This window comes from Apostichopus japonicus, chromosome 2 (genome assembly GCF_037975245.1).
Source record: "Apostichopus japonicus isolate 1M-3 chromosome 2, ASM3797524v1, whole genome shotgun sequence".
Taxonomy (NCBI): Eukaryota; Metazoa; Echinodermata; class Holothuroidea; order Aspidochirotida; family Stichopodidae; genus Apostichopus; species Apostichopus japonicus.
Genome location: NC_092562.1, coordinates 1,181,836 through 1,194,505, shown reverse-complemented (window position 1 = coordinate 1,194,505; position 12,670 = coordinate 1,181,836). Strand labels below are relative to the sequence as shown.

Sequence of the window (12,670 nt, the reverse complement as noted above, 5' to 3'; positions counted from 1 at the left end):
TTACTCAGCAATTTAGCAACAATATCCAGCAGTAATGGAGTTTACAGCTCTACACCCAAGGTAAGGTCTCCAGCTAGTCCAGAAATGCAAGCTATAGTGTTTGTCTGCTCAGGAAAATGTAAGACTAACAACGTCATAGCTGTTATAACAGCAGAGCTGATGAAATTACAAGATAACCTGTTCCTTTCAACAACAACGAAAATGTGCCAAATACCTATTACACATTAACACAGATTTTTCCTCCCTTGCTGATAAAACCAGACCAGCGGTGGTTTATTATTGTTACTCGTTGATAAATTCACTTTTACCAATTTGAGCAAAATTATTACTTCATTTAACTGCACGAAAAGGCACTCCATTAAATATTCTAGTGAATCGGTTTGGAGTGATTACAGAGAGCCAGCAGGGCAGTGATTTCGGACACATTCTCAATGAGCATATTTAACGTGACATTGCTATTTTCAAGTTACGACCATGGCAGCAAGGTTACTTTTCATCTAATCTTTAAGATGGAAGTTATCGTGATTATTATACTTGTTATACGTCGGCGGCTTCATTGTTGACATTTTACTTCTACAGAACAATAACCCACCCACAAAGTTATTGGTGAACGTATACGCGGTAAACCGCATATGAATTTAATGAACGTTGTACTATTAGAGTTATCAAGCTTACAATGTATTCAGACGTTCAACTGTATTTGACCTAAATTTTTGACTTCTGCATGAAACAAAAAGATTCTAACTTAATGGGATCAACAAAGTAACCAAGTTTATGAATTCCACTAGACATTTCTATGGGAGTCATATACTTTGGAACTAATACCAATTAAGGGTGATGTCCAGCCAAGCATTACTTTTGAATTTATCGTGTTTACAACGCGTTTAGGTTAAGCTTCACTTAACATCAAATGACCTTCAACCTCCGTCAGTTTTACACGGTTAATTTCCGGAATTACAAAAGGGAATCTATATAGCCTACCAAACATAAAGCACAATAAAGGTGAATATATGAGTTACTGTGTTTACAAACATGTGTCATCATGACTGTCTATCAATTTATAATGGTGGGACATCCCAAAGATTTAACTAAACAAAACACCGCAAAACATCTTTCAAAGATTAAGAAACACAAATCATAGCGGATGATAGCGCTTTCGAATCTCTGCGAGCAATTCAAATAGGCTATATAATATCATACAAGTTACAAATATAAGCGATATGGAGAAGAAACTCATGTAGATTTTGTTAAGTCTGATAACATACGTCACTCTTACTGGTAGCCAGTAGTCTGTCCCTCTTAACTACGTATGGGTTAGTTTAACGATGAAAATAAAACAAATCAACTTATTAGATGTTTACGCATCTATGTAGGTGGAGTAGCTATCTCGATATTATAAAGACAATGTGCTCGAATTTGTCTATAAAACTAGATTGACATTGAGATTGATCTCCGGGAGGGGTAGATTATTTTCAGTGTTTCGGTTTATCTTGTAACCGAATACTCTGGTAAAGTAAAATATTGCAAAATCGGTTTTCGGAAGAAATTGTATGAATGAAAACTTTGAAGTCTCAAAGTTGTCAAGAAATAACTAAAATGAATTAGTACTAACTATGTAGTGATTATATCGAATTGTTTACTAGGGATCTTGTGTTACCAAGGTATATTGACCATGGTCTACTGTTTACTCAAACGAGGACATGGTTCTATGAAACATTGAACTCGATTTAAATATGCACCGAACAATTCAGACTCGAGCAAGTTGATGTCTTTCCGAGTTTTTTAAGGACGCCCTCTATTATCTGTGTTGCCACCATGGTCACTTTTCAGTCATATTATTGATGCATTACACTAGATTTTTATGAGAATTCTCAAATTTTTTTGCTTCATTTATTATGTACTTTCTCCAAATTCCAACACGACATAAAAATTCAACTATTTCGATGAAACAGTGGCAACTTTTACATATTTATGAAAATTTCCAAATAAAAAGCCGCGATTACAATTCAATGACAAATTAAAGTATTACATGTTTTAAATTTCGAGGTTAAACATCTTCAAAGATCCGATTATAACATGTGTTAAAATAATCAAGAAAATACGTGCTCGCAATTCTGTAAACAGTCATGAATGGTAATGTCAATTTACAAAATTAACAACGAAAGAATGCTTCCTTACTTAGTTCCCGCTGGTCCATTAGGGCCCAATGTGTACGGTGCCCCATGAACTCATGAGATGTCGGACAACTGTGAAAATGTGAAAGTAAATCACTTCCGATAATTATAGGAAACATGGCGTAATTCAAGTATCAGTAGTTTGGATACAAAGTTTCAGCTACTTTATTTTTGCATCACACTATATTAGGTTGAAAATGAAAAGTAACCCAGATAACATCATGCTAGCGGTCCACCGGCGGCCCGCCAGCTGCACCACTGGCGGGGAAAGCCGGCGGAACGCCAGAGATTTGGCCGGCTTAAATCCGGCAGTCCGCCGGCAGACCGCCAGAGTACCGCCGGTGTACCGCCAGTGTTCCACCAGTAGACTGCCAAAGAAACGCCAGCGTACCGCCGGCGTACCGCCAGTGTTCCACCAGTAGACCGCCAAAGAAACGCCAGCGTACCGCCGAAGAAACGCCAGCGTACCGCCGAAGAAACGCCAGCGTACCGCCGAAGAAACGCCAGCGTACCGCCGGTGTACCGCCGAAGAAACGCCAGCGTACCGCCGGTGTACCGCAGAAGAAACGCCAGCGTACCGCCGAAGAAACGCCAGCATACCGCCGGTGTACCGCCAAAGAAACGCCAGCGTACCGCCGGTGTACCGACAGTTTTCCACCAGTAAACCGCCAAAGAAACACCAGAGTACTGCCGGTGTACCGCCAGTGTACCACCGGTGTACCACCAGCAGACCGCCGGAGAAACGTCAGCTTACCACCGGTGTACCGCCAGTGTTCCGCTGACATTCTGTCAGAGAGAGCCGCTGGCTATCCGCAAGCCTAATATCCAGTGTTCTGGCGACCTGCTAGCCCAAATCTGGTATTCCCCCAGCAACCTGGTAGGCAAAACCTTGTCTTTGCCAGCCTACTCTTCGCCAGTACTACTAGAACAGAGCTGTTGGTCCACCTGCAGATTTTACTGAATTTCACATGCGGTTTCATATTAAGAAATAATGACTAACACAGTGAAATAAGTTGCTATCATTTTATTATGCCTATAAATTACAAAGCGAAAAAATGAGTTTCAGCGTTAAATGTTTCAACAGCACTAAAGAAATTCACTCGTCAACTGTTTGTGGTGTAGTCCGAGATTTTCGCCCTCCCTCACGATCAGATGCACCCTTCAGAAATCTCACGACCGCTGCCTGAATGTCAGATGTAGTCGATTGGGCAGTTGCTTGATTCCTTCGTACAGCTTCTGTTAATACGAAACATATTACACTTTATAAAAGATTGCATCTACACAAGCAGTAAACTGAAGGCAATAATGAGTCTCACATTATGAAAACAATTGGTTAAACTAAAACTATGTAACTCACCTTGTTTCAGTGATATATTAAATATTACCTTTGCCTTTGACAGTCACCTTCTATTTTATACTGAACACATGCATTACTGTTGCAAATCTTGGTCCATCAATTGGGAAATTGGTATATAGAAAGTGACAATGGACTGGTCACTAAAATCATAGGGTGAAAAAACTTAAAAATCAATGCTGAATTACCGCTGCATCTGAAACAAGACATCTTATGTTAACATATATTTGTAGTAACTTTTTAAATGAGCAGAATTCAATGCAAATTAAAGCAAGAATCCTAGTTAATCGGGTGTTGCATTGAAAACTTGGCTGTTCCACAAGTCAAATGCACAACCCCCTTCACACAACTCAAGTTTCTTTTCACTCACTGCTTATACAAAAATGTACATAAACTCACTCTCAATTATGTTCCTCATATGTAGCTTCGCAAAGGCTGTTTTCCCAGTTGTACCTGTACAGTTCAGTTTGGTAGCTACTGCATTTGACAATACATCCCCCAGGATTCTTTTGACACACTCCTTCAACGTGTTGCCACCAAGAATTGATAGTCTTTTTAACTTCAAACAACAAAAAGAAAGAAAAGTCGATCAGAAACCATTACAGTTATTATTATACAAACAGAAATATTTAAGTTATGTTATTTCATCCCACACCTTGGCTTCTTTTCTGTTTTCTTATCAATATTTTAAGAGAAACTAGCAATGCAGTGCTGCAATGTTCCTTTTTGAGTCCAATCAAAACAAGATTGATTAAACAGCCAACTTTTGTAGGATGCTCCGCAAGGCAAAGGAATTTCTAGCCAAACTCTTGTTACCTAGATGCCTTTATGTCTGTAACTACCTTAGAGTTTTTAATTGTCTCCCAGGAAAAGGAAATTAGCACCTCAGGAAATATTTTTATTTTTAACAGACCACTGACACATTAAAGCCTGACTGGTTTCAATTTTATTATGATAAACTAACATTATACTTTGGAAAATATGTTTTCTGATTACTTTCCTTACATTTTTATTCTGACTTACCAAATATCTTTCCAAAGCCTTGTTTGTTTCAATACAGTCATCCAGGTTAATTAACTCCTCCAAAGATCCCACAGGAATAGTTATTCCTTCAGGTAGAGCAAATTCTTCATCTTCCTCTGGTCTTGCTACAGTCATGTCTTTCAGCAGCATATTGTTGACCCTGACTTGCTGCTTTAGTTCTTTAACGTCCGATTTAAGTTCAGTTAACAGCCTCAATATGGTACGGTTTGTTGCTGTAACGAAAAGTCAATTTGTAATGAGTACATCAACCATTAAAAATATGAGTGGAGTATATATGCTATAGAACATAAAATGTGTTTGATTCTTTGAAGGATCATAAAACACACTATATATATTACAGTACCTCTAATGAAGGCACTTTGCAGAAAGTTAGAAACATAAGGTACTATATTACTTCATCAGTTTGGGAATAAAGATGTTCGTCACTTCACCGCTACATGTACAGGGTTATCATCCATAAAAACATTATAAATATATATATATATATATATATATATATATATATAGATATATAATATATATATATATAATATTACATGATATCTTTAGAGCATTGATTGGGTAAACCATATAGGCTATTTTTACACATCAATAGCATATATTCCATTATGCATGAGATGACATCTGTGTGACTGCCATGCAAACATGTTCCGCAGACTGCTTGTTATAGAACGCCTTTTGTTTTAGTTATTTATTATAAAAACAATGTACATACCATTGATGGCAAGGTTACTTTCTGAACAATATCCTGATGAAGGTGTTTCTGCAAAACCAGAAGAAGTTGCATAGGAAGAATTCAAAGAAGGCTGGGAGTCATTTGGGGATGACGCTGATAGCAATGCTCGGCGTGAAGGAGTCGACAAAACAGATGACGTTGATGGTGGTAAAGGTGGACTGGGAGCAGCGACTAGATTATCATTATCGCTGTCCTCATCAGCATCTTCATCCGAAGAAAGATATTTTCTGTTCACCCTAGGGGAAAAGCAAAGTTTATGAAAACCTATCATTGGTCGACTCTCAGATTCAACTTGGACCAGGAGTTGTATCAATATTCAATAATACATCTTAAAGTTGATTTATGAAATAAAAGTCAATTGAAATTTAAGTCTGTCTGTAGCAGTGCACACTTCATGTACCTTAAATAAATCATTGACATGTAAGGCATAAATTATTCATCAACTCACAATTCTGCCATTCTATCCAACTAAAAACATTCTGGAACATATCCTTTGAAACGCCTATCCCTATCAGAAATGAGAGCAACACACAACTGTGAAGTACTGTATGTCCAGAGCATTCTGTCTGTTAACTTAATAGTCTGCTGTATTGGCCCCAGGTTTATGGCACCCTCCATGATAAAAAGTTTCTGGAGATTGCACAATCAATCTGTCACAGTCGTAAAAATTACCTAGTTTTACCAGTTATTCTGCACCATATGACCTTTTTCCTTGTATCTGGATTTTTGTGTTATCACTGTTTGGCAAAGAATACTGTAGCCATGTAAGAATATGTTATCACACCTTGTTAACACAATAAAAAAACTCACTGTGTCAAGAAGTTGTTGACCTACACAGGGTACTTTGTCAAGCCTGGGTCATTTATAGGTATTGTTTTACAGCATAGGAAAAACGGATTCCGTATCTGAATTCCATTGAAATAAATTATACACACCTCTTTCGTCTTTTATTTGTTGTTTCAGCATCTGACTGCAAGTCTGATGTGTCCTCAGCCCGTATCATCTGCATGCGAGCCTTATCGTATGAATCTGTATAAAACAGGAAAGAACATTTAATTCCTTTAATTTGCTTCAGCTTTGATATGGAAACATGTTAAAGGTAGTCTTTACAGGCTCCAAATTATTGCATGCTATAACTGCTAGAAGTTTCAAAAGTACTTTTCTGTAGGTCTTTACTCTCCAAATTGTTTTTAGACATTCTACATGAACACACTGAATGTCCCAGGGAGGTAATATTCCTCCTTGGTGGGAGTAAAAACAGTTTAGGAATTAAACCAAGGGTGACCATATTTAAATAGCTAGCAAATTGATTAACTACCGCACATGTAGTACCTTTAAAATAAACTGATTTATTTTAAATTTCAGATAATTAAAACAACAATTAAGTAACACCATGTTAGATCAATAATGACAGCAACACATCTCACATTAATTTAATTCTAATGTCAGTTTTGTCACAAGCTGTTCGAGAGATGTCCATTAGCTTCAAATATGGCTCCTGGAATCCAAAAAGTGTGGACCATTTGCAGATGGTGCATGTATTTTAGTATGTGAATTATCATAAATAAATTAATAAATAAATATGTATGTATGTGTGTATATATATATATATATATGTAAATTATATATATATATATATATACTTTGTTATGTATGGGTATTGTATTCCCAGGATGCATTATTTGCACTCAAATGTTAAAAAGGGAATAAAGTTTGATTTGATTAAGAAAAGTAGAAAACCATTCCCATCTTCCCCTCTTTTATTGTGTGTATGTATGTACAATTTAAAGATACAGTCTCTCTGTTTGGGGTTCGTACCTGTTCAACTTCCCCCACCAGCCTGGAAAAGGTGTTCCCACATTGCATGGGTAATTCATAAGCCTGGAACGACATCTTAAGGAAATTTTTGAACTTTTAAGCAATTTTTCTTGTTTTTAAATTGACCTCATAACTGCAATTTGTTCCCCCAGCTCACTGGCTTCTAACTTAGTTCCTGAAAATCCTGATCTGGAAAATTAGATAAATTGTGATAAAATCTGCAAAATTTGCTGATTTTCCTAAACTATAGTCTCAACTGGAGTTAAGAGAAAGCCAGTGCTGTATATTCAACACATTGCTGCAGAAATAAATGGTTTTTTAACTGTACTTACCAGTTCTTGACAATATCCTAATAGCATGAGTCGTCCAGTTGGCGCCTGGGGTTTCCTCCATCCTTACAGACTTCTGGAACCTTAATGTTGACTTATATGGTGGCCAGTAGCAATTACTGTCATCTATACACCAGCTTATTGGTACCATGCTGACTCCATCTTCCTCAGTAAAAACAACAACAGCATACTTTGGTGTTTCCATACTGCAAATTAAAGTTAACAGTAAATAAGTTCACAACTACATATTGTGCAGGAGAGGAATGGCTATCTGTTGCTCTTTTTGGCGCAAAAGTACATACTTGTTAACAATGTCTGTGACTGCAACAACGTGCAACTGGTCAGACAAATTGGACACAGTATAAATCCCTAATATACATGAGTCCAATGGATATGTGAAAAATGAATCTTCACTCATAAATTTCCGAGCTAGAATATAGTCAACATCATTGCTGCGATATATGTTTTGTACTACAACTATGTGCCGAGACTGTTGACTGTCAATTTGTACACAATTGTCCGCTTCGGTAAGTTTTATCGTGTAATCTTCCATGTGGAGCTCTTTATACTGAAAACATGGCCATCGATTAATAACTGGCAGGGGACCATCATAATGCGGTTTCTGGAGCGTATCATTCTCTTCAACTTTTTTGGGCTCATATGTTTGCTCTGACAATCGACGGATAACTTGCTGCAGTGGTGATGTGGGCTTGCGGATTAGTCTTTTTAAGGATTTCAGAAAATTCTCAAATGGAAATCCTGAAAAATTGTTGAGGGATCCATGTTGCTTAACATCACTGGCTAGATGTGATAAACAATGAACATTGTATGTCAACATGCTCTTGCCATACACAGAACCAAAATGTTGCACAAATAGGACTATCAATTGATGGGCATAATCACAATGTGACACGGACAGAGACGGACTTATCAGAATAAAGATTCCAACAAAAAGTAGTAGAAAATTTTAGTATAGAGTACTTCGTAAGCTGCTGTGCAGGATAACTGGACCTGTATACAAAAGGAACTGCCTAAACTCTGTTGCTTTCCACCGTAAGTATTCCCTCATAGACCTGGGCTTTCGAGCAAATTCACAAGGAATAAATGACCTCAGGGATATTAATGAAGTTGACATGCCATCTATAACACGTGGTCCTAATCTTGTTTTCAATGGACCCTTCATCCACAGCATAATGAGTTTTCTTGTGACACCCAAGCAAACAAGATGCATGTAGTCTTGTGGAAAACACGATACCATCCCTATGCCGAGTCTTAACAATGGAGTTGGACCATGATGGTGATTGATATCTAACATATTTTCAAATGAATGATCAGTACGCTGTGCAGCATCGGTATCTGGAAATGTTACTTTTTCTAAATACACTCCACGTGTGACACATTTGTCACATCCACTGTAACCACTGTGGCCCTTTATATTTTTTATTAAAGCACGTGCTGGTGCATCACACTCAAAAGATCTGACTTTGAAATGATATTTATTATCATTATATGTAATTCCTTCATGATTCAAATGTACTGCTTCCTCCACAAAGGCATTGAGGAAATCAAGGTTATGCGGCTTATGTTGTCCATAGAACAAACCTATCACAAAAGGCTTTCGTAAGGGGCAATTAGCAATCATTCCTAAAATTGGCCAAAACTGATCATTTGAACTTTTAAACAGAGGAAGCCCATCAACATTTATTTGAAGCTCTAAGGAAGAATAAACATCAAAATCCACTCTTTTTAGAATTGCTAAGATGCCCTCTTCAATTCCAAAATGATAGTAAGAACCACCAGATACTAAAGTGTAAATATAATTCAATTTAGTGTGCAGTAGCGTTCTGGGGTCCTTCGGTAACTGTGGGTGTTGTTTTCTGAGTATTTCCAAGAGTTCAGCTAGAGATGAATGAGTTATTCCGTTTTGACTAGCCCAATTAGAAAGGTCTAATTGTAAGGTATCTTCTGGAGTGTCACTGAAAGCAACATCAGTATCCAATGATGAGTTAGGGATTTCTCTAAAATCTTCATGTTCACCAAAATTGCACCTTTCACCATCTATGTGTAAATTATCCTGTATATCTGGAGATGTACTCCTTTCACTGTTATTTTCAGATGAAGGAGCATTAGGTAGATCATCCTTTGGATAATAAGCGAGAATAGTATTACTACTTGGAATTCTTTCACTATTAACTTCAACTGTGTCATCATGCAGCTCAAAGTTGTTGTAATCATTATTGCATGTTTCTTGTAAAATAGTGTTGACATGCCCATCAACCTCATTTTGTATTTTCCTTCGTTTAGTTCGCCCAGGGATTTCAGAAAGGTCCATTTTTTCTGTTAATATACTGCAAAAAAAAAACACCCAAAAACAACAACCTACCTTTATTCTGTATTCATTACTTACAATGACAATCGCCACTTCAATTGAATTTAATGTCAATTCCATTTCATTTCCAATTCCTACAGTGCCCCTATAAGGTCAAATCTACATCATCAAATGCAGACAAATCATGTAATTTGTAAAGTTACTTTGTCTGCAGAGCTTTTTAAAGAGAATAATAACTGGTAATTACCCTCCTGCTTTCTCAAACTTGTATCTACTTTCATTGCCATTTAATTCACCTGGGAATACAAGAGGGGCAAATCGAACCTAAACTACCTCCACTAACTATGCTTTCAATGATTTATTGCCAAGGAATTTTAAACAGTTCCCCACAACACTGTAAACTTTTAACCCTTTAAAGTAACTTTCCATAGAGTTAAATAGTGGCATGCAGTATAGACACAGAATAGGGGCAGTTCAGCTTTTGGGCAAATGAACTTCACTTTAACCGAGGAGGTTATTTTCTTGGAATTCATGCACAGAATGATTCACCAGAAACTGAGCACATGGAATAGACCCAATGCAATGATTGCAAATTGACAGTAACCAAGAAAAAAGCAACAAGTGGGGATAAGGCAGCCACCATTTTTTAGTAGACTAGAGAGTAGAGGCTAGATATGAAATATTTTTCATCATCATGTTGCATGGTTGGTATCACTATACTCCACAGGAAGTTAACATTGAACTTTAATGCCGATGATCTATTGTTCTCCAAAAAGCTTAATTTTTCACATAACATTTGAAGCCTAAGCACTAAACATTAAATCCCAAAAAAATTATCCACCAACCCATTCCTGATAAAAACAACCATACATATTCCCTAATAAAGTTTTATCATTTGAGTCTTTACCCTTTTTAACTAGGCCTAGCTAGGGGCCTATATACAAATTAAACAGTACATTATTTCTCAAAAGTTATGGATTACCATGATTTTTCAATACTGTAAGTTGTAACATACCAAATGATTTAAAATTAGGCCTAGCCTAGTAGTAGTATTTAGGAATATGATATTTAAAAATAGGAGGATTCCTTCCATAGTCATCTAGGCTACTATTATTTACAGTATTAACCTAGATAGCAGTTTTCTTCTGATACAGTCGGCAAACAGATTTTTCGGCATAACATTGTGTAACCTAGCTATTATATTATACAAGCAAGATCATTAGTTTACCTTTATGTGTGATCGTTATTGCGTAAAACTTAGGCTTAGCCTAACATAATGAAAACCTACAAATGTAGGCTAGGTGTAATTTATACACCGCGAAAGGCTTCTCATTAACTTAGCGATACATTCTAGCCTAACGCTAGATTACGTCTAAGTTTATTTAAAAAAATAGTCACTTCAAATACTTGCGAAATCAATTATGTACAACTGTCAACCCTTAATAAGAAAAAAAGGTACATACCTCTTAAGCAAATTTGTATCAGCTAGGATTTTCAAAAGAATAGATCAGGATATCCGACGTCGAAAGAATTGTAACGCACTACGAAAGCGACCACTTTTCAAACTAGCTGCTATATCTGAAGACACTGAGCATTGCGGTTTAGCGATTGGATGCCAGTTATACTAGACTCGTTCGATCAGTGAAAAATGTTTTCTGAACTGTTTTCTCTCAACTACGCTAAATTGTTGAATAATAAATACTTCTTTGGATAGTTGAAATTTATTAAAGTATTTGGAAATCGCTTGTTACGTTTAATATTGCTAAATATTTATTTCAGAATTTGAATTTGTTGAAAAGATTATTCTGTAAGTGTTCCTGTGGTTAGTGTATTACCCGCCCATTTTTCCAAATGCTTGCCAACATTTCTTCATGCGGTACCCGTCAGACTCGTTCGATCAGTATTTTATTTTACTTTTTCCCCTTCAAATATATGTAGTGTATGATAATATATATTACATTGGATGGTAAGCAAAAAAATTTAACTACTTTTGTTAGCTCAATTTTTAATTACCTTAAAGTTATTGGAGAATATAGGTTTTATAGCAAAACTATTATTTTGTTTGGGCTAGTGTGGTAAGGTAATTTCCCGCCAATTCTGCACAAAAGCTATCCAATATTTCCTTCCGGCGGTACTGCTGTCGGCATTCCGCTGGACTTACAAGCCAGCTGTAATATCTATCGGTCCGTTAGCGAACCACCAGCGGTTGCCTAATTACGTATTAGCCCAGCCGCACCTGAACCTGTCCTATATAGTACACAAAATCCAAGTATTCTTAATTTTCTCTCCACAGGAACAAATATATACAAAAAGAACAGGTAAAATAGTTTAATAGAAACTCATCTTTAACTAAACTTTCATATAGAAACGTAAGATTTGGACAGCCTGACCCGACGGTCAATGTGTATGTGTGCTTGTGTAAATTGCTTAATGACTTTCATAACATACAATTTTTGGGAAATTTTCTACGTCGTTACGCTGTCGGTCTGCTGTCGGAATTCTGCTAGGTTTATCCAAGCAACAATGTCTATCGGTCCGATGGCGGACCTCCAGCGCGTAACCGCCGGCTTTTTTACGACGTCGATACGCTGTTGGTCCGCTGTCGGCAATACGCTGGGTTTTTACAAGCAGTAATGTCTATCGGTCCGATGGCGGACCTCAAGCGCGTAACCGCCGGCTTTTTTACGACGTCGGTACGCTGTTGGTCCGCTGTCGGCATTACGCTGGGTTTTTCCAAGCAGTAATGTCTATCGGTCCGATGGCGGACCTCCAGCGTTTTACCGCCAGCGTTTTTACGCCAGCGGACCGCCAGTGTGATGCGTACTGGGAAACTCATTACTCGGCCGTTTTTTTTTTAGAATATAAAAAAAAAATCGTTCGTGCGAA

General features: G+C 37.2%; 3 protein-coding genes across 4 annotated transcripts in view; 1 reads left to right on the top strand and 2 right to left on the bottom strand.

Annotated features, from left to right (window-relative positions):
* Positions 1–12,670, top strand: part of LOC139973315 (uncharacterized) — a 219,420-nt gene that overhangs the window by 47,886 nt on the left and 158,864 nt on the right. The gene's annotated exons all lie outside the window — the stretch shown is intronic.
* The window catches only part of LOC139973355 (uncharacterized), an 85,354-nt gene that overhangs the window by 62,565 nt on the left and 10,119 nt on the right, over positions 1–12,670 (bottom strand). The gene's annotated exons all lie outside the window — the stretch shown is intronic.
* On the bottom strand, positions 3,184–11,950 carry LOC139972603 (uncharacterized). Its single transcript, XM_071979193.1, has 7 exons — positions 11,248–11,950; positions 7,459–7,661; positions 6,244–6,337; positions 5,288–5,544; positions 4,552–4,784; positions 3,928–4,087; positions 3,184–3,410 (listed from the first exon to the last, which is right to left on the bottom strand). The coding sequence occupies exons 2-7, from the start codon at positions 7,658–7,660 to the stop codon at positions 3,271–3,273; spliced, it is 1,086 nt and encodes a 361-aa protein (XP_071835294.1). The 5' UTR covers position 7,661; positions 11,248–11,950; the 3' UTR covers positions 3,184–3,270.

Coding starts and splice junctions, on each gene's coding strand:
- LOC139972603 (XM_071979193.1), bottom strand. CDS start 7,660: ATGGAAACACCAAAGTATGCTGTTGTTGTTTTTACTGAGGAAGATGGA. Junction 5,545..6,243: donor ACAAATAAAAGACGAAAGAG/GTGTGTATAATT, acceptor CTTTTCCCCTAG/GGTGAACAGAAAATATCTTT. Junction 4,088..4,551: donor AGGCTTTGGAAAGATATTTG/GTAAGTCAGAAT, acceptor TGTTGTTTGAAG/TTAAAAAGACTATCAATTCT.